Genomic DNA, 20,543 nt, shown 5'->3' on the forward strand with positions numbered 1-20,543 from the left:
TGCAACATTTTACTTTGAACCTAGAGATCCTATTGCACAGTTCAAATCTGGTTTCCAGAGCCATGTAGTGTTGTTGGTACTGTGGTGTGGCAGAATGTAAGAACAGACTTTAGAAAAAAATATTTTATGCGTTATACAATACATAAATATAAAACATGTTCACTTTGATGGATTACTCGCTCAAGCAGGGTTGTCTGCAGACTTTTTACACCAGTGTAGTTTTAACTGAATCCTTCAGACCAATATTGAAAAAGCTTCCCGACCAAGGAAGATAAATAGCATAGATGGATGTGAAACTTAAATCTCCACTGCCACTTTTCAAAGCAGGTGAAAATTATATATACCGCATAGTAAATGGAGATAAGTGGCTGTGTGGAATGTCCAAATAACTTTCATAAATGTATAGAATGTATTTTAATTGGCTAAAAGATTCAAAACACTGTCAACAGTGTATAATAGTCAGAAGTGAGTAAGCACGGCACTAGACTTGTCACACACTACACTTAAATAGCATCGTTACCCATTTATAACATGCCATATAGTTGTGGGTTTTCCTGTATGCCTGCGGTGTCCTGATATCAAGTCCTTGGTGATGTTTCCAGACTGGCTAGACTGGTGGTGGAGACATATGGCTCTGATTAGAAGATCATTTAACCTCTCTCTTGTCACCATGCCCAGAGTCAGTAGACTGATTGAATTTGCAGAGGGCCTTAGTTGGTACAAAATGTTTATAATGCAGGCTAGCAATTATTTCTCCTCTTCTTGCCAGCTGTGGTAGACTTGTGTGTCTGTGTGTGTGTGTGTGTGTGTGTACGTGCATGCATGCACGTGTGTGGCTTGTTTATACCCAGCTCCCTCTCACAGTTCATGATCTCTTTGGCTGATGGTGAGCCCACATCTGTGGCACCGTTACAAAAGCCCTAATTCATTAACTTTGAGGGAAAACTCCTTATTTCCTTTGGTTCAGCTGTGAATTTTAGTAACTAAAGAAAGAGAAAAATAGGCTCAGCAGTAGGTCTGCAGGGACCTTTAATACAGTATCAGTGGGGGTTAAAGTATAAGGGGAGATGCAACAGCAGAGAGCCAGTTTCTAATCAACTTCTTTCAGGTGCAGCAGGCTCCAAGGTAGCAGTGAATACATATAGTTATCTACAGACAGTGTCAGTAAACAAAAATAATGTTTTGATCCCCCATATTTCCTCTGAGCGAGATTTCCAAAAGGTTACAAAGCTTATACAGTCGGGACTGAGCCACAGCAGATTCTTAAAATACCCCAAAATCGGCTCCAGATGTTGAGTAATCAGTACAGCCATTAGTCACAGAGAGAAAAGGTCTACTTCGCCATTGATGGGAAGACAATTTTTATGCGTGCATGCATACCTTACACCTCAGGCACAGTAGCCTGAAGACACTTGCAATCCCTGCTGTAGGGAATAAAAAATATGGCAGCCCACATCACCCCAAGGTAGTATTTCAGGTCTTACGCTTTCCAGCACGCTCAAATGCATCAATCATTTCAAACTTTTTTGGAAAGGTAGGCAACATTCTTGACAGATTAGAGAAATAAATTACAGTGTAAAGTCGCATCTCGGTATTATAACAACTATGCAAGTCCCCATAGACAAATATATATTTTTAATTGAAATAGACTGCAGATGAGCTCACGTCCAATGACGTTCATTTGATTAGCATTAAGTCGGTGTCTGCGGCCCCAGCCCGCCCCTCACGGTGCCATAATTAGACGCTCATTCCTCCAGTCACGCTGCAACTGCGACTCACTCAACTCCATCACATCCTCGGGGTTCAGTCTGGCTTGTTGTAAAGGAACACTGCGGTTTATTCACACATCCTGCAGAGTAACCAAGATCGGTCAGAGCTCGAAGCTTTTCGGACACCTTCATTTTTTCAAGTTTTCAGCTCGTTTTTCATTCAATGGGTCCGTGTGTAGTGCTGCTGTGCTCCCTCTTCGGAGTTCTCTTTGCCCAAGGTAAGTTACACTTCAGTGAGAAACTGGGGGGCTGTAGTAGATCACCACTACGTGACGACTTTTAATTAGGGTAGGCCGGTGGGTGGCACTGGTTTATGGTACTGATATGTGTGTGAATAATATGTAGCGAGATCACTTTCGACACGCATATTTGCAGATACTTACAGTTAGAATCAAACTGGTAATAGACAAAGAGTGAGATCCGGGGAGGCGATTCATTTGCCATTGGACTAGTTGGGGCATGTGATGAAAGCACAGTTTACAGAACTGGCTGCTTCAAAGTGTTGCAGGTCTGTCTTGAAATGTAGCTGGAGTTAAAATTTCCCACTTTCCCTATACCCCTGTAATAAATCTTACAATGCAGGTAATGATATGAAGTATATGAAGCAATTTCTGGTAGCTCTAAACTCTCAGGTACTTGAAATCGTCAAATCAAAAAGTGAACTGTGCGTCTAACTCTTTCTTTCATTCATTACATTTCGTTTATAACTTCAGCTGGACTCACACAGATGTCCCATGACATGAGAAATGTTAAAATGCAGTTTCACCAAAGTTGTGAGTAAGGGTTCTCACTGCTCTGGTTTCTTACTTTCTGCCCTGCATGTCAAAGGCCAAGTGCCTTGGTATGTTGTGGTGCAAAGTCAGAACGACCAGTGTCTCACCAGGACAGAACGACCTAGACAGAGGGGTGTGATTTATAGTTGAGAGCCCACAGCTGGGTCATCCAGGCGTGGGATGAGCCATATCAAAATGTTCATGGTCCCCTGGTCACACATGGGGCAATTTTCACAGTCAGCAGGGCCACTTTGCTCTGTAAGGAGCTGTGTCACAGGTCAGGTTGGAGTAAAATTCACCCGTCAGCTCAACCAGTTATTTGACAAAAGCACACAGAAGTACCCCTATGTGTTATGTAAGAACCTGTTTGAAGTGTGAATATGGCATTAATGTTTTAATGTTTAACATAGACAGAGATACATACAGTGAAAAACATCTGGCTCTTGTGCAGTAAGCCTTTTATGTCAGTAAGACTTACAGAATATTCAAAATAAAAGCCTTGAGTGCAGCCTGTGAAAGAGATGCACACACACTGCTGCTGCGATGTCTGTGCCTGGGCGGAGCTCCACCAGTGGGCTCATTAAGACTTGTTTACATGAGGCGTCTAGACGCAGGCAAGCCATGTGCTGCTCTGCCAAGACAGAATGGCCCTCATAACCAGCACCACCATCCAAGATGGAAATCAGTCCTCCCCAGACAGACAATGCATCACGGAGACAGAGGACCGCAGGAGACTGCATCCAGAAGCGTAGCTGTGCCTGGTTTGCCTCTTTTGATAAAAAAGCACCACACAGTTAAGTTAAAGGCCCTTCTGGTCTTTCAATTTGGATCTGCAGAGCAGCAGACAGTGGTGGCAGCTGGAATGACTCTCTGATGCATATTGGATTGGAGTTGGTTATCAGCAGAGAGCTACTGTGGGGAGAAATCTATAGAACAGACTGACTGTTCATGTCATCTAAAATATAAATAAAGCGTCTTTGGAGAGAAAGGTTTTAAGATTTTTATTGTACAGTTAGAGTGGAATCTGGAAAGGTGCTCCTGGATGCCTTTTCAGTTTCACTGCAAATAGGGTGTTTTGGCAAGAGGTTGTCAGTTACTGGTAATGATCAAAAACAAGAAAACTTGGAAGACTATATCTGATTGTTGCTCATTAACACCTTTATATGAGGCATTAATGGAACTTTTATGTCCATACTGTAACATTTTAGTCAGTAAAATATTTTGTTGTAGTCTCGCTGGAACATCTGGGTCTTACTGTGCAGACAGATAGAGGTCTTTGACATTCAGAGACAGAGAGGGAGACTTTAGGGCCTGCTTGGTAGGCCCATGTGAAAAGCGTTTAAAATGCCATCTCATTTCATCCAGCTGCTACAAGGTTTATTGGCCAGAGGATTGTGGCATGTGCCAGACTTCCAGAAGTCAGTAGTGAGTCAGCTAATGTGGCTGCCTAGTAATAAATCCTCTGTCCATATTCAGCCCTTTCTGCCAGGTTAATCATCCTTCATGTAGTAGCAGTGGTTATAATTTTTTTAATTCTATGCTTTGTTTTCCTGTATCCTACACTGGAGAAATGACTCGCTTTCCTCAGGAAAACCACATAGCCTGTGTCAGTTTAAATAAAATGTTGGTCTCTGTTATATTTTGTCATACTCAGTTCTGGGCTGTGCTGGGTTTATACAGCAAAGGCCTGCAAACTCATCACAGAAATCAAGAGTTTAATTGGGACGCTTACACGCGTTGTTACAAAGTTCATCAATGCAGAGGGCTGTCTGTGATGATGATTATTCCTGCTTGTGCTTCAGCTTTGATTTAGTGGTTATAATAAAATTCCTCCTGCTCCTCTGGGAGAAAGCAGCAAATCTATAAAACCGAGGACTACTATTCCAGATACTTGTCCTCCGTACCTAATCTAACTTATTATCTGAAGTTGCTGATTCTTACCAGACGTCTCACGGCGAGACGCTGTGTCTCAAACAGATGGATTTGTTCAGCGCATTTCACAATCACTCTCGCCTGTGATTCAGAGCATACAGTCACTAACCAGCAACAACTCGTATTGTATTACAGTGGATCAACACAATTTATTTCAGAGCGAGTTTGTTTGCTCTTTTCCTTTCTCTTGGGGGACTCATTGTTAATAACAATTTAGTACACTTATCCTGGTTTGAGCCTAAAGCAAAAAAAAAAACAAAAAAAACAAAACACCAAAAAGACAAAAACAAATAAATAAATAAAATAAAAAGAAGAAGTCAGAGAAAAGCGAATCTGCCAGAGCTATTTCACATTTGGCAGATCACACAAACCACAGGGGAATGAATGCACTTGATGTGATTGCGACGGCTGATTGTTTACAGAGTTGAGGCATTCCACACTCTCTAATCCACGTGAATAAACAGCCAGATCACCACAGACTTGGTTATTGTCCAGTCAAAAAGCCTCTCTTGCGTCTGCAACAACATATCCATCATTCTTTGTCTTTGGCACAGAAAAGGGCCAACTGGCAGTTTAATTTGCCAGACAGATTTTGAATTTTATTTGTGCTTTTTTTTTTTTTTTTTTTTTTTTTTCAGTAACTTGTCTGGGGGAACAATAGCAATATCCTTTTTGGTTTGGGTTAGATATCCAATTTTGATCATCATTACCCACTTAATCAGCAAAAACCATGCATCAATCAGCTTGTTTCACTGTTTCCAAAAGAAGATGTGTGTCAGAGGAATAATAAGTATAGTCAAAAGTGTTACTGTGCAATTTAATATATTTTGCTCATAATGAACAGCTTGAAGGTACCAGTCTCGATATGAGTGTGTTAATCCCCTTGTGTGCACGCAGGCAGGTTTGTTAAGTGCAGACCTGGGGTCGACTACATCACCTACAGTAGTTATGTAGGTGTGGGTCCCCTCACTGTAGCCTGTGATAGCGCACAGGTTTAGCACCTTTTCACCTGTTCCCTTGTGTATTTTTTCACTTAATGCCCGTCGGAGCAGGACCGATCTCGATGGAGGACTGCTGTAAAGATGGCCAGAAGCGTGGAAATGATAATGAAGACTGTGCTTCCCTCCCTCTCATCTCTGAGTCGACCACATGCAGGTAAGCAGGCGTTATGTACCACTTTGCTCTCACTGAACGCCAGTCTATACCCCATAAAGCTTCAGAAGGCTAGTTGGAAGGCTTGCCTGGAGCTTTTTCAGATTTACGAGTCATTGACTGCTATACCCTTTGTCACAATCTTACGTTTTCGGTCTGCACCACAGAAGCTCCTGCAGTATTGGCCCAAAGGGATTCTGTGCCTTGTATGGGGGAAATGTCTGCAGGACCTTAATATGAGATTGCCTTACCTTACTCCCATAAATCTCCAGGCACATTATTCACTTCACGTGAGAGCAGGAAACACTAATAGTGATGGGATAATCACAGGTCTGCTGGTAACCCTAGAAGGTGTGCTGCCACAGGTTCAGTGCCCATAAGCCAGCAAGATCTGCTGCTGTGAACACTGATGGCAAACACATTTACCGTAGCCACCCTAAGTGATCTCAAATTTGTCTAAATTATAGTGTGGGGGGAGAGAGGAAAAGGGCAGAGGTTTGTGGGGGAGCAGGGTGGAAAAGGGTGAGGGGAGGGGATCAGAAGAGGGGTTGTTTAAAAACCCAGGAAATACCTCAGAGGTGAAACGCGACATAGAGGGACGATGGAGAGAGGCAATAACAGGAAATCTGAACAATTACTTCACACACCAGAGGGGAAAAAAATAGGAGAGAAAAGAGTGGAGAGAAGAGAAAAGAAAAACAGGAGAGCAACTGTGCCCTTAAAAGGTTCTGCAGAGGAGGTGTGCGCCTTGACGTGAATTTGGGATCTTCAGTAGTTTATGTGGAAAGAGATTTCTGGTAAGAGTTGATAAAGAGGCTTGTTGGAAATGAGAGCGGAGAGGTGAGGGGGTGGCGTTTTATGTTTTCTGTCTTGTAAATCTGCAGTGAGACACAGAAGACTGAGACCAGACAGAAACAGTCATCCACTCTTAACTGATTGGACTCGCCCAACAGACAGACAAATACTAGACAATTCAAGGAAATCTGATCAAACGGAAACATTAAGTAAATGAAGTTTTAATAATAATATTCGTCACATGTGAGGGGATGATATAAATATTGCTTTTGGCTGTTAAACAGCCATCACAGTAATATGCGGTGTTTCGCTGATTCCTATAGAGATATATGTTTTATAATCCTCATGTGCAGGGAGCTCGAAGGTCAAGGTCAGTTGCAATACTTCCTGTATGAACGTGTTACTTACCTTGTGGTTGTAGCGATGTATCAAAGCACATCTGTAACATGTCATCACTGATTTTTAAGCAAGAACTGGGATGATTCCTCTCTAGTGATGTAACTGACACCAAGGAAACTGTATACACTGACAACACTTAGTCACCCAATTAGTGGCTCACAGGACACAGCATGCTTATCTTAAGGGAGTGGTTTGTTTTAGACATATTATTGTAGCCATGAATAAGGAAATGTGGAGGAGGATAAATGTTCATCTTGGGACTGAAATGTTGATTTAATTCAGGCTTTAAAAAAAACAGAATGATGGTCTCTGGGGGTGCAGCTCAACCCAGTTCAAGTCCAATGATGTCACTGTTGCAAAACACAATAAACCTTCCATGCCCTGATCTGAATTCACAGAGGACTTACTCAACCCACTCATCCGCCACACATTTCTAGTGTGACAACTCTGAGATCCCCAATAGGCTTGCCTCAGGCTGATTTTAATGGGCTACACTTTAAGGCAGGGTTGCATTGTACCAAGGAGATTATTGACAGAGTTGAGTATGAATGTACTGCCTGTGCTCTGTGTGTTTTTCCCCTGTTGACAGGATAGTACAGGAGCAGTGCTGTGTAACAGTGCTTGAAGACAACATGTGTACCACCGGTATCAACACGGCCAAAGACCAAGGAGCCTGCGACTCTTTGTTCACCAACACATGCGAGACCAAGACTACAAAGGTGTGTTTGCATGTGTGTATGTGCGCATATGTTTGTGTGTGCGTGCTTTACCAACTCCTACTTGAAAATACTGTCAACAGAGACAAAAAGACAGAGTGAAATCACTGCGTGGGCCAGAAAATCAGTCAGAGTACATTACATCACTCTGCTGGACAGCCAGTTTGGAGGCAAATGATTGATGAGAGTGGTGTGTGTGTGTGTGTGTGTGTGTGTGTGTGTTTGCATGCACTGTGAGCAGGATGAGGCATGTCACTCCAGGGAGGAATGGAGCTTGTTGCTGTCAGATACATTATAAATTCAGTTACTCTATGAACCACTTTTCAGCTGTTTTTTTCTTTTAAACCTCAACCCAACCCTCAGTGTGTCCCTTTATTTTCACAATATTCTGAACATGAACACATCACAAAGAAAAATGCTTGTCAGTATGTAGAATATGCAAGTTGGTGGATTCTTGAAAAATAAAGAGGTGCTTCTTGTCTATACCTGATCGGCTGTGAAGCGCAGAAGGTGGCTCGTACTTAAATGTTCCCAGGTAACATGAATAAGAAAAGATATGGGTGAGTAGGCCATGCTTTCAAACAACAGGCTGTAAACAAGATAAGACATGTTAATTAGTGATGTTAAGAGATGCTAGTATGCAGACTGTGCTACCTTTGGACCCAGACAAGCTAGCTGTTTCACCTCTGTATCTAATTTTGATGTCAAGCGAAGCTCGCTGAGCGCTGGCTCAGTCTTGACAGGCCTACTTAAGCACTTAAAGCACATCAGCCGTTGTAATGCAGGATTTGATTTAAAATGTTGTGTCCACATGGGGGCAGCAGAAACAAGTTGTAGACTCAACACTGATATCACCTTCTAAGTGGATAATTCTTAATAGGTTCATCACTATGAGTGGCCTGATTTAGTGACAAAGACCCATTTTATAGCTGCCCCTTTCTCACTTTAAATTAGTTTTATAGATTTCAACCACTTTTTGAGATTTGAGATGTACAGCAAAATGTAACCCGTGCAATTCTGCACTACAAACTGCACTTTAGGGAGATTCAGACCATCACTTACAGTATTCAGATGTGATAACTTTGTGCTTGGGAGCTTCTACTGTTCAAGTTTGGTTTCCTGGAAGCCTAAAGGTTCTCTGGAACAGCATCAGCTGTCACAGGTTTTAAACAGATCATCACTTGTCATCGCTAATAGATAAGAGAGCTTTGAGATAGATTTGTGCTATCACAAAGAAACACACACACACACACACACACACACACACAACATATGGATATGTTTCATATATATATCACATATATATACCCTCATTGCCCAAACACACCCATCCCCCACACTTTCATCTCCCTGACTGACATTACCAGGCTGCCATAATGATTGATTGAGCATGCTTCAGCCAGAGGGGATGATGTCGTCTCATCACTGTCTCATCTGGTTTGCTGACTTGCTGCTTTTCTTCTGTCTGTCTGTCTGTCTGTCTGTCTGTCTGTCTGTTCAAGGCCTTGTCAGTTGGCTTTTCTTCTCAGTCTTCAGCCTCCTTCTGTGCCTGTCTGGTTGATTGAGAGCTTGATTTTTTTGTCTGAAATGCACACTCTGTTTGTCAGTGTAAAATTCTGTCTTATTCACCTGCTGTATTTTACCAAGCAACATTATCATTCTGCAATCTTCTTTTCCGTGGATGGAGTTTTGTTTTCACTTCCCCTGGTCCATTAGAGAGCTGATAACAATTCTCTCTCTAACTGTCTGTGTTTTGTAGATGTGCTGTGACTGCTGTCTTCTGGGGAAAGCAGCCCAGGAGAAGGGCCTATCTTGTGATGCAAACCTGTCTATGGGCTACCAGTGCGTCCTGGTGCACCGAGCCTGCTGCGCTGATGGAGCACCAGACAACCAGACTTCATCCACAGGACAAACTGAATGTGGGTGAAAAACAAAAAAACATGAAGTGGGCGAAATATTTAATTTTTATGTCACGTTTATATGTATCATAGCAGGCAATTAGCTTGACAGTAAATGTAGAAAAACAGAAAACAGTATGGGGAATCCTGTGTCCAATAACATTAAATTTCTCAAAATACTGGAAAATGAGAAGGAAAAGTAATTCAATGTGAAAGTCAAAGTCCTTTTAAATATGAGCCCACACTGCCCCCTGCTGGAAGTATGTGCTCGTTTAGCTTTCAACAGTGATTACACATAAGGCTGAAATTCATCTTTTGACTCACTCACAAGCACAAGCAGGTCAGGTTCTGCTAATGGGCACCAGCTGACAGGGATTTCGTGTCTTGCCCATGGACTCTCCAGCAAAATAACCAAAAATCTCCAATTTCCAACTTGTCATTAATGAGGATTTGTTGGTCCTACAGTAAACTGAGTGTGGGGTTCTTATTGATGGTTGGACAAAACAAGACATTTAATGTTTGTTACCTCGGCCCTTCGGAAAGTGTAATTTCTCTCTGCAGAGAGAATTTATCTATTTCTCTTAATTAATACTATTAATCTTTTTAAAGAAAGTGCAGCCCTGGAGAGAAATAGTAACATTTTGGTCGTAGGGCTGCTTCTTAAAAAAGATGTTAAGATGTAAATGACGTATGAGCATGTTTCTCCCTCTCACAGTACCGAACAAGGACGAAACCAACGAAAATGGTGATAATTCCGTACTAAGTGATCAGTGCAAAGGTATACTATAACACGACAATAAACAAGCTTTTTTATACATGCTGATTTAATCTAGCAATAGCGGTGATGAGCGTGTTCGTTTTTCATTTTTAGGGACATGTGCTCATCGCTGTGTGGGCAATGACACGTGTGCTTGTTTCAAAGGCTACAAACTCAAACCAGATGGAAAGAGCTGTGAGGGTAAGAAGTATCCTTCCCCGTCTTTAGACTTGAATTGTAATAGTTTTATTTGGCAAGTTTTCAGTTTGTGTGACAAAGAAATTAGAGCACAGAGAAGGCTTATGCTTGTGAAAGCACAAGTCGTAATCAGGAAGATCGGCACAATAAGAGATGAATCTCTGCTTTTTGTGCTCTCTCAGACATCAACGAGTGTTTGCTGGGATCCAGCAACTGTCGGGGAGGAGAGCGCTGTATCAACACGGAGGGCTCATTCCGTTGCCAGAGAGAGGTCAGCTGTGGGACTGGCTATGAACTCACCGACAACAACAATTGCAAAGGTCAGTCAAAGTGCCCTCAGTTGCCTCTATTACCGCGTATCTGAGTCGTGTTTGTTTATTCACTTGTTTGTTTATTCCTGTGATTCCTTTATCCAGATATTGATGAGTGTGAGACCGGTATCCATAACTGTGGCCCAGAGTTTGAGTGTCAAAACACCCAGGGGTCATTCCGTTGTCTCCCCAAGGTCAAATGTGGGGCCGGCTTTATCCAGGATGCCCTCGGAAACTGCATTGGTAAGCACTAGACGACGAGCCTATAGTCCTTAACAACAACATGTGTATTTTGGGTGACTTTTCTGTTGCTTGGCTATTTTTGCATGATGATACACCCATTGGGGCATAGCACACTATGTGGTCAAACCTTAATAGTCATTTGTGGTCATGAGAGGGCGACTCCTTATGATTTTGTTCACCCCCTGACCTTTTGTCTGAATGAAAATTCGAGGTACAGATGAACAGCAGATGCTCATCAGTATAAGAAATATTAATCTTTCATTACCTTTTCATCATTTCTCCCAAATTTTTGCTCATACACAAGAATAAATGCAATAATGCAATCTAGTTGGCAGGGTGTCCTGAAATGTATTCACAGAGCAAAATAATCCTGCCTAAAAGAATGAGCTTTTTCCATTTTAGGCACTTTGTGAACTTTCCTGCGCTGAACTCAGGCCAAAATATCATCTGTGCTCGTTCATTTTCTCCTAATCTACTCGATAGCTTGACATGAAATTTGAATGCGCACATTGAGGCTTCAGTCAGTGGAACCAGAGCAAGATTTTCATAATTTAACAATGTCTGTGTGTCTGTCTTTTTAGATATTAACGAATGCATCAGCCAGACGGGCCCATGTCAGAGAGGGCAGGTTTGCATCAACACAGTTGGCTCCTACATTTGCCAGAGGAACTCTGCTAACTGTGGTCGAGGATACCACCTCAACCCGGAGGGCACAGGCTGCGTTGGTACGGCTGAAAAACTCACCATTCCTCAATAAGAGCCATATTACTCACCTACCTGAGGTGCATATCATGGTGTTCTCTGATGACTGCATCCCCCTCTGCAGATATCGATGAGTGTAAGGGCCCTGAAAATGTCTGTGGAGGTCATGGTTGTATCAACTTTCTGGGCTCCTACCGCTGTGAGTGTGAAGGTGGCTACATCTTCAACAGCATCAGTCGGGTTTGCGAGGGTAAGAAATTGTATCCTCCTCTCAATGTACATTCGTCTAAATGTGTGGAGAATTTTGCCCTAGTTTTTTATTCTAACGCGTTTCGACTTTGTGTTTTAGATATTAATGAATGCAGGCACTACCCTGGCCGCCTGTGTGCACATAAGTGTGAGAACACTTTGGGGTCCTACAAGTGTAGTTGCACCACCGGCTTCAAGCTAGCCGGTGATGGCAGGAATTGTGACGGTAAGATAAAGATCTAATTCAAGAGAAAGACCTTTTTTTCCTTAACCAGAAACACAACTGTGACTCAAGGAAAAGCGTCACTCTGAAGTAGCAGGTGAGCTGTTGCTGTTGTTGCTTCATCTACATTTCTAAAATCAGCTAAATATTCAGCCATGACTTTGGAAATTTATGCTTGCTGGCAGTTTCCCGAGGTAAACTCCCAACTCCTCTCTCCAACTCTGACTCATGTTTTCACTGTTGTCTTTCTGCAACAAATGACCTATCGCGAGATTACAGCCCTAGGCTTGTCCTTGATTGAAATTTGTGGTTCTGGTTAAACAAAAAGGATTTTACTCAGAAAAAAGACTGTCTCTGTAGGGATACTTTCCACAATTCTGTAACAGTCTCAGCCTGTGAGTAGCAAAAAACCACTTTTAGTGGAGGTAACTTTCCAAAACCTCTGGTAAGTATGAATCACTTACACACCAAAATATGTAAATATAGGCCCCAGGTTTAAAAATACTGGAATTCCCCCTTTAACCCACAGGACAGAGTTCATAATCGTCTGTAATCATCTTGTCTCCTTTTAGATGTGAATGAGTGTGAGAGCAACCCATGCAGTCAAGAGTGTGCCAACGTGTACGGCTCCTACCAGTGTTACTGTCGCCGTGGCTACCAGCTCAGCGATATAGATGGCGTGACCTGTGAAGGTAAAATGGAACCATTTTAACAGGTACTTAGAGGAGAACATGAATGTTTCGAATGTTCCAAGAATATATTCAAAAACCAATTTGTCCTGCGTTCAGTAAGTTCCAGCTGCTGTGGTGCCTTTAAACTCCAGTCTACTTCGTACTAGTTAGAGAAAGAAAAATATCAAGGCCGCATTTTACTGCACTGAGTGTTTGAAATGCCATTGCTGTTTTTATTCATTTGTTCCCATGTTTTGATCAACCATAACAGCCCAGCTTTATTTATCAGAACGTTGTGTAATGGGAAATATTGATTCTGAGATTGTCATTGTTTAACCTCCATTGTGTTGAATGTACAGTGACCATAAAGCATCCATTTATCCGCTGGAAGCAAAGCCAGCATTAGCCAGTCTGCCAGGCAGGACAACACAACATATTAATCAATAAAGTGAAATATGCCAAAGTGCAGGTCCTGGCTGCGTCGATTGTTTTTCCAAGGTTGGTGTGTGTGAAGGGACACACACTGCAGACACCCGGCCTGCCCACTGTGCCTAGCCCAGAGACACTCCAGCAGTGAAAAGTGACTTTGATGGGAGCAGCAGCAGCAGCAGGCATTGCAGGAGGGTCTATGACAGGCGGCACAAAAGTGTTTTTACTGAGGAAACTACAGCTCACAGTTATCTGTGTGAGCGCCACTGCTGTTCATCTAACAGAACAACTGCAAGAAAAAAACACAAACACAACCAGATCTACATGTAATACAACTTCTGTGCTCGACTCAAACTGTTAACTCATGTAATGCTTTTGCGTTGACAGTTTAGTACTTCAGATTTAATGTTTTTCATTACGCAGCACTCAAACAAGACTGATCTGTTATGCTGGCTCTGTATGTATAGTACACTTATCTTGTGCACACAAATTAAACAAAACTTGGCAATGAATTTTATTTTGTGCACTTTGAGTGCTCAGTGTCGTTAAATGTGGCCTCAGTATACCTCTTTTGCTACTGAGTAATCATCCTCTAAGCATACATTGTAACAAACTGTATATGAAACCGAAGCAAATGTTATCAGTCAGTCAGTAAGCAGTTGAAATGTACTTTTCATAAATAAACCCTCTGATTTGACTTCTTTTACCTGTGTCTGTGACATTTTTAGATATGGATGAGTGTGCGCTACCCACTGGAGGTCATATTTGCGCCTATCGCTGTCACAACACACCTGGCAGCTTCCACTGTTCCTGCCCCGTCAATACCTACACTGTGGCGCCAAATGGACGCAGCTGCCAGGGTAAGCTGTCCTTACTGTAATGTTACATATGATGGCTGCAGGCTTATTATTTTAACAAATTGCATTTTACCACCGTCTCTCTCTAGATATTGATGAATGCGTGACGGGAACACACACGTGCTTGGAGAATCAGAGCTGCTTTAATATTCAGGGAGGATTCAGATGCCTGTCCTTCGACTGTCCAAACAACTACCGACGCGTTGGGCAGGCGTGAGTATCTAGATGATAGAATCAGAATCAGAATCAGAAAAGACTTTATTGCCATGTAAGTGAAGAGGTTTCACATTACTAGGAATTTGTCTTGGTGATTGGTGCATACATAGAACATAACAGTAACATATAATTGAAGAATAAAATAAAATAAAAAATAAAAAAATAAAAAATTATAAAAATAAAATAGAATAAGGTAACACAAAATAAAATAAGTGAAATAAATACTTTACTGGAGGTAGTTCAAAGTGAGGTAGTGCAGGGTGGAGTATAGTGCAAGTGGGTGAGGTAGACAGTGCAAATGAACTGCAGGTGGACAGTGAATGAGCAAAATTAATTGCTAAGATGCAGGGCAGCATGTTAGTCAGTTGTGTTCAACAGTCTAACAGCACAGGGGAAGAAACTGAACTTGTGGCGTGAGGTTTTGGTCCGAATGGACCGTAACCTCCTGCCTGAAGGGAGTTTCACAAAGAGTCCATGTCCAAGGTGAGAAGGGTCAGCTGTGATCCGACCTGCACGCCTCAGAGTCCTGGAGGTGTACAGGTCTTGGAGAGATGGAAGGCTGCAGCCGATAGACAGACGATGATAATGCAAATATCACCTAGAAAACTTCACACAAATGCAAAGTCATAGAGCAGGGTCCGTGTTCCCCACAGTCAAGTCTGAATGGTCTCTGAGCTCTGATGACAACAATAAACCATGCCGGGCCTTTTAAACTGACTCTTATTCATATGTATGGATCCAGGCTCTGCATGTCCAGTATGCTCAATGCTGGAATGACTTCTGAAAAGATTCGGCTGTAGCATGTTCTGTTGTTTTAGAATGATGAAATGCACATGAATATTTATTCGTTGGTTCAGTTACAGTAGAGGCTATGTATGACCACCCTGTTATGGAGGCACCAGTGACAGGACTTCTTGCATGATTCTGCAGAGGGCACTGTGACTGGCCTGTGAAGTGTAAAAATGCTGCAGACTGATGTTCTTTCCACTGCATGCCATGCACGGCAAATGACATTTACACCCGGTCTCTCTTTTCTTTCTGCTTGTTCTGTCTTATCCTGTCCTGCCCCCCCTCCCCTTTCTCTCTTTGCAGTCGATGCGAACGCTTGCTTTGCAATGAGTCTGTCGAGTGCCTGGCCATGCCCCTGAGAATAACCTACTACTACCTCACCTTGCCCACCAACATCCCCGTCTTCACCAACATCTTCCGCATGGGCCCCTCCCACATCATGGCTGGGGATGACATCCAGATTGCCATCATCGCTGGCAATGAGGGCGGTTTCTTCAGGACGGAGCGAGTGCCCACGGGTGGCGTGATGTCGGTGGCAAAGCTCATCAACACGCCACAGGACTTTGAGCTGTCTCTGGAGCTAAGGCTGCGTCGCCACGGGACGCTCAGCACGTACCTGGCTAAAGTGCTGGTGTTTGTTACCCAGGAAGAGCCCAGAGTACCTTACAATCCCCTACTAGAATAAAAGAGTTATGTAGGGTTACACAAGTTACTGCACTCTTTAAAAGGATGTGTCATTTTATATGCATTGTCCTATAGAGTTCAACCTAACACAAAATGGAGGCAAGGTGACCACAAAATGTGTTGATAACAATACTGTACTGTATGTTGCAATATGTAAATGGTTGTTATAAAGCCAGTATTCATATTTATAACCAAAGATCATTTATGTTTCTTTCATTCATTGGCAATTCAAATACAGAAATGTATTTAACAAAATGGACTTATAAAGGCAGACATTGTGACCGAGTGCTGCATATTCTTAAATAAAGTTCAAAACTTGGAGAAGTTAGATGAGAAGATTGATGCCACTCAATGACCATATGTGAAATATGAAGCTACCACCAGCTACTGGCCAACTTAGTTTAACATAAAGTTTGGAAACAGCATTGTCCAAAGGTATTAGAATCAGCCTACCAGCACCTCTAAAGCTCAATGATTAACATGTTGTATCTAAACAAAGTGTAAAAACGATAAATTGTGGTTTTATGTGGTTATGTGCCAGACTATTTCTTGGCTGAGTGAACTTTGCTGGAGTCTCTGCAGGTGACCTCATCCAAACTCCAGGAGTTTTTGTAGTTTCTGAGTGGCATTGATGCTCTCATCTAACTCTCAGCAAGAAGACGATTGTGTGTTTTTCCAAGAGTATTTTTTAAAATGCTAAATTATTTTCGATTTTCAATATAACAAATTACTACAAACCAACAGACGCAATTATTCTGGGACTTTAAGGGTCACTGGTGGTCCAGGACCCTGGGGCAGCTGCCCCCTTTGTCCTATCAGTTATTCAGCCTTGTCTCTATTACGTTACTTTTTTTTTTGTAACAGATTAACAAAAAGATGACACATCATTTTTAAGAGTGGATATGAATAAACAAGATAGCACCCAAAATCAGATTAAAAAGCAGTTTCTTTGTACTGTAGCATTTTACATAATCAATTTTTAACACTAGAATCGAGCATGATTGTTCAGCAGTATAAATTAGGTCCAACTGAATGTATCTTCTTGGAGGTGAGGCATTGTGGTTGCCTCTAGGTGGCGTTCTAGGTCAGGGTAAATAATAAAATGGTAAGGACCCAAGTCTGCCTACGACCGAGTGTAATTCGATGATGCTTGCATGATAAAGTCTGACGTTTTGCAGTTTTTTATGGTTTATATGTTGGATGAACAGTTTTCTATTAAAATTGAAATAGAAATAACACATGCTCAAGTCAAATCCAGTTCTTGATAATGGTGCATTGTGGGGTTTAATCAAATACAGCATAGGGAGCAGCTGGAATGTGAGGCTGAATCACAAATGGAGGCATGAAGACTTCCTCACAAAGTTTCATGTTACTATTTGAACAACTTTAGTGAAAAGAAACTTCAATGATACAAATCTCTAGTAATGCATATAATTAAAGTTAAGGTACACTCTGAGAAAACAACAGATGTCTTTTAATATACATGCTGAAAACAACAGATTTTAATAAAAATGTTCATTATTAGTTATTCTTACTTAATTAAATGATTGTTTAAGGTTTTCCCCAATCAGTAATGTTTATAAACACAGAAGCAAAACTAGCATATTTTAAGTCTACTAGGAAACACAAAAAAGTCAAAATTCCCATCAAAATGTCAAACCCTTTAGTTTATACAATATGTGCATAGACCTCAAATTTCACTATTAATTCCATTAAGTAATTCCACACCTCCAAATTCCAGTCAGAAATGAGCCAGATTGGACCTTTAAATGCATTTTTACTCCCACTTCCCAAACATCAGTTACCTTGCACCGCAAATTAATCTTTCTGTGGCAGTTATTTTCTTGCACATCTCTTTAGCTTCCATTACATTTTGGGCTTAATGTAAAATACACAGATTTCCACTGCGTACTGTGGGTGTAAACGCCAAAGTAGACAGATAATCCAAATGAAGGCTGAGTAAGTGACATGCGATGGGTTGCAGTGGCAAAGAAGAGGGAAATGTGCACCAGCAGGAGAGAGTATAAATAGTTTGACATGCTGTGAGCCTGCTGCCCGAGGGCTGTGGCTTATAATAACTGTAAATTCAGATGTCCTAGGTTCCTCCTGTCCTGAGCTGTCAGGCCAGTAAGGATGCACTTGGTCCCCAGTGGGGATATCCTTAAAATAAGAACATAGTGGCGCGCAGAGGGTTTTTTCCTCCCCTTTGACATTGAGTTATGGGGCTCTGGGCTCTGGCCGGTGGTCTGAACAATTTGTGGTACAGCAACATCACCGCGCACAGAATGAATGATGCCCTACAGTGTTTGTGTTGGGGCGTTATCAATGTGCTGACTATAAATAATAATTACCAAAAAAATAAAAGGCCCTTCGCTTGACCAGAGGACTTTCATCCAAAAAGTCTGTTTTTCTTTCTGGTCTGAAAGTATTGGGGTTTTTCTCCTGGGCTAGGCCACGTGAGGCATGGAGAGATGAAGAAGATGTGCATTTGTGCATGTATGCACGCACGCGCGCACGCACACACACACACACGCACACACACACACGCACACACAGACAGACACATACGCACACACACATACACGCACACACACATACGTTTGCATGCAAAAAGACCCACATGCACAAATGGAGAGATAAACACACATTCAGTACAAGCATGCACATACATTAACACACGGAGCTGTAATTAGCTCCACTTGCTGGCCCTGCTTTGAAGTGCCCATCTGTGTGTAAGGGGGCAGTTCATCCTGGGTCATTATCTTCTCGTAAATTTACTCTTTACCCCAACAGAGCTTTCACCTCATCCTCTAGAGCCCGCTCAGGTCTTTCTGCAGCTCAGGCCGTGGTATTATAAACTAGAAGAACATTTTGTGGGTTTGGCCTGGGCCGAAGCAAAACTTGGACCCACCCGCTAATTGCTAATTACAAGCCCCTACCCAGTGGTGGCTTGACTTTTTGTCAGGGGCTTCTCTCCTCCTTCTCAATGGAAGGAGCCCTGCAAGCCAAGCCCTGCCTGGGCTTTGAGCTGAAGCCTATAGGTCCCCTGAGGAGCGCCAGAGATCCACAGCCCATGACTCACAATGTGGCTATATGGTTGCCATGCACATTAACATGGACTTATACATGGCAACTTGGCTGTTTTCATAGCCCAATATAGCCGTGCACTGACTTGTCTCCTATGTGAAGACCAAGCTTGAATTTAAAAGTCAAGGCTGTCAAATTCAAGGCTTTCATTTTGTTTCAATAGTTCTCTCATGATTGCAAGTTTCTCATCGTTTCAAAGACTATCTCTTGATTTATGAGGTTGTTAATGCCTTAAAAACCTCTCTCAAAGTCTTATGTAGCAGACAGGCAGTGAATAGCGATACTTCAGGTGGCGTTAGCTTTAGGAGCCAGTGGAGGCCCTCCATTCCCTCCGACCTGTCACTGATTAGTCTGTGGAATAAACAAAGCCCTAAATAATAGGATGAGAGCTGCCCTGGGGAGAGGCTGGGGAGTTGTCTAGTCATGTTGCTCACAATTTAGGAGTCTTTTAGAACACTCCCTTGCCCCATAAATCCTCTTCAAGAGATTATCTAACATGAAGCCGGGGATGCTCAGCAAATCCAAATATTTTCCTGAACAGGTTGTGGATCATTCTCTGTGAGTGTAGTAATTCATTTCCCACACAGCTTGAAATCAGAAAAGCATCAATGGCAACGCTGGTCTTCACAGGCTACAGAGTTTGGCTTCTGCATGAGCTTTGGCTGTTGTTGGTTTATTATTCTTCCAAACCACATAGAATTTGATTATTTTTGATGTTGACTGCTATAGCCGCCATTGAAGTTGTCTCACTGAGTTCTTGATTACGCAGTCGGTTGCACCCAAGGATGCCCTGTTATTGTGAGCTTTAGAAACCAAAGGCGGTTGACTCTGAAGTCTTTAAATAGCTATTACCTAATGGTCAGAGGCTGTGTGTGTTTGTGTTTTCTTTTTTTTGTGGGTGTGTGTGCTTGTCCTCTCCTTTAGAGCTGCAAGGCTTCAACGCTCTGACATTATTCGTTGTATAAAGACCTGTCAACCCAATGACATCGCCTGTGTTCTGGACCCCACGCACTCAGTGTCCCACACTTTCATCTCCTTACCCACCTTCAGAGAGTTCACAAGGCCAGATGGTAAGTCTTTTTTCTCTGTGAATACTAATGATGATAAAAAAAAAAAATTTGGAGCAAAGCAAAAGTGCAAAAAAGGTTACATTAAGTTACATTAATGTACAGCTGAAAGAAAATTTCTTGAGGAATAAGGTTTTAAAAGAAGTGTTTGTCATTTTGATAATAAGATATGTTTATTACCATTTTTGCTTTGTTAGATGATAAGATTGATAGCACTATCATATCAAGAGTTGTACTGATCTCCTAATCTAACTAATCTGATCTCCTAATCTAATTAGGGAATAATTGTATTTCCTAAAATGTTGAACCACTGCTTTAACACAATGCTTCAAAAACTACTGTTCATCTAATCTTAGCTAAAATTTCTCCCATGTATCCCCCTATGCCGCATTTTCACTAATCCAAAAAGGCCCATAAATGTGTTTTCATTTTCTGAAGGAGTGTCCCGGTTAAGATCTTTTGGAAACAACAAATTTGAAGACAGCATGATAACTTTTTTTGGTCCTCAGCCCACTTTTCTTTTGAGCTCTACTTCAGGTACATTAACATCTGAACACCCATCCAATACATTTTCCTGCAATTGTCAGAATCTATATTACCAGCTCTGGCCCCCAAATGATCTATTC

General features: G+C 42.0%; 1 protein-coding gene across 2 annotated transcripts in view; it reads left to right on the forward strand.

Moving 5' to 3' along the window:
* Window positions 1–1,690: 1,690 nt before the first annotated feature.
* The window catches only part of fbln1 (fibulin 1), a 29,556-nt gene continuing 10,703 nt past the window's right edge, over window positions 1,691–20,543 (forward strand). Inside the window, exons 1-15 of one of the 2 annotated variants that reach the window (XM_046394447.1) lie at window positions 1,691–1,987; window positions 5,527–5,629; window positions 7,410–7,539; window positions 9,296–9,455; window positions 10,150–10,212; window positions 10,306–10,392; window positions 10,572–10,709; window positions 10,806–10,943; window positions 11,525–11,668; window positions 11,770–11,895; window positions 11,995–12,120; window positions 12,690–12,809; window positions 13,946–14,077; window positions 14,164–14,287; window positions 19,775–19,920. In XM_046394447.1, coding sequence (XP_046250403.1) covers window positions 1,933–1,987; window positions 5,527–5,629; window positions 7,410–7,539; window positions 9,296–9,455; window positions 10,150–10,212; window positions 10,306–10,392; window positions 10,572–10,709; window positions 10,806–10,943; window positions 11,525–11,668; window positions 11,770–11,895; window positions 11,995–12,120; window positions 12,690–12,809; window positions 13,946–14,077; window positions 14,164–14,287; window positions 19,775–19,920 — 1,792 coding nt within the window. In that variant the 5' untranslated portion in view covers window positions 1,691–1,932. Of the gene's footprint in view, window positions 1,988–5,526; window positions 5,630–7,409; window positions 7,540–9,295; window positions 9,456–10,149; window positions 10,213–10,305; window positions 10,393–10,571; window positions 10,710–10,805; window positions 10,944–11,524; window positions 11,669–11,769; window positions 11,896–11,994; window positions 12,121–12,689; window positions 12,810–13,945; window positions 14,078–14,163; window positions 14,288–15,382; window positions 17,002–19,774; window positions 19,921–20,543 lie in introns of those variants that run through there. The other variant, XM_046394449.1, reaches the window with a different exon arrangement.

This window comes from Scatophagus argus, chromosome 7 (genome assembly GCF_020382885.2).
Source record: "Scatophagus argus isolate fScaArg1 chromosome 7, fScaArg1.pri, whole genome shotgun sequence".
In the NCBI taxonomy this organism is placed as follows: domain Eukaryota; kingdom Metazoa; phylum Chordata; class Actinopteri; family Scatophagidae; genus Scatophagus; species Scatophagus argus.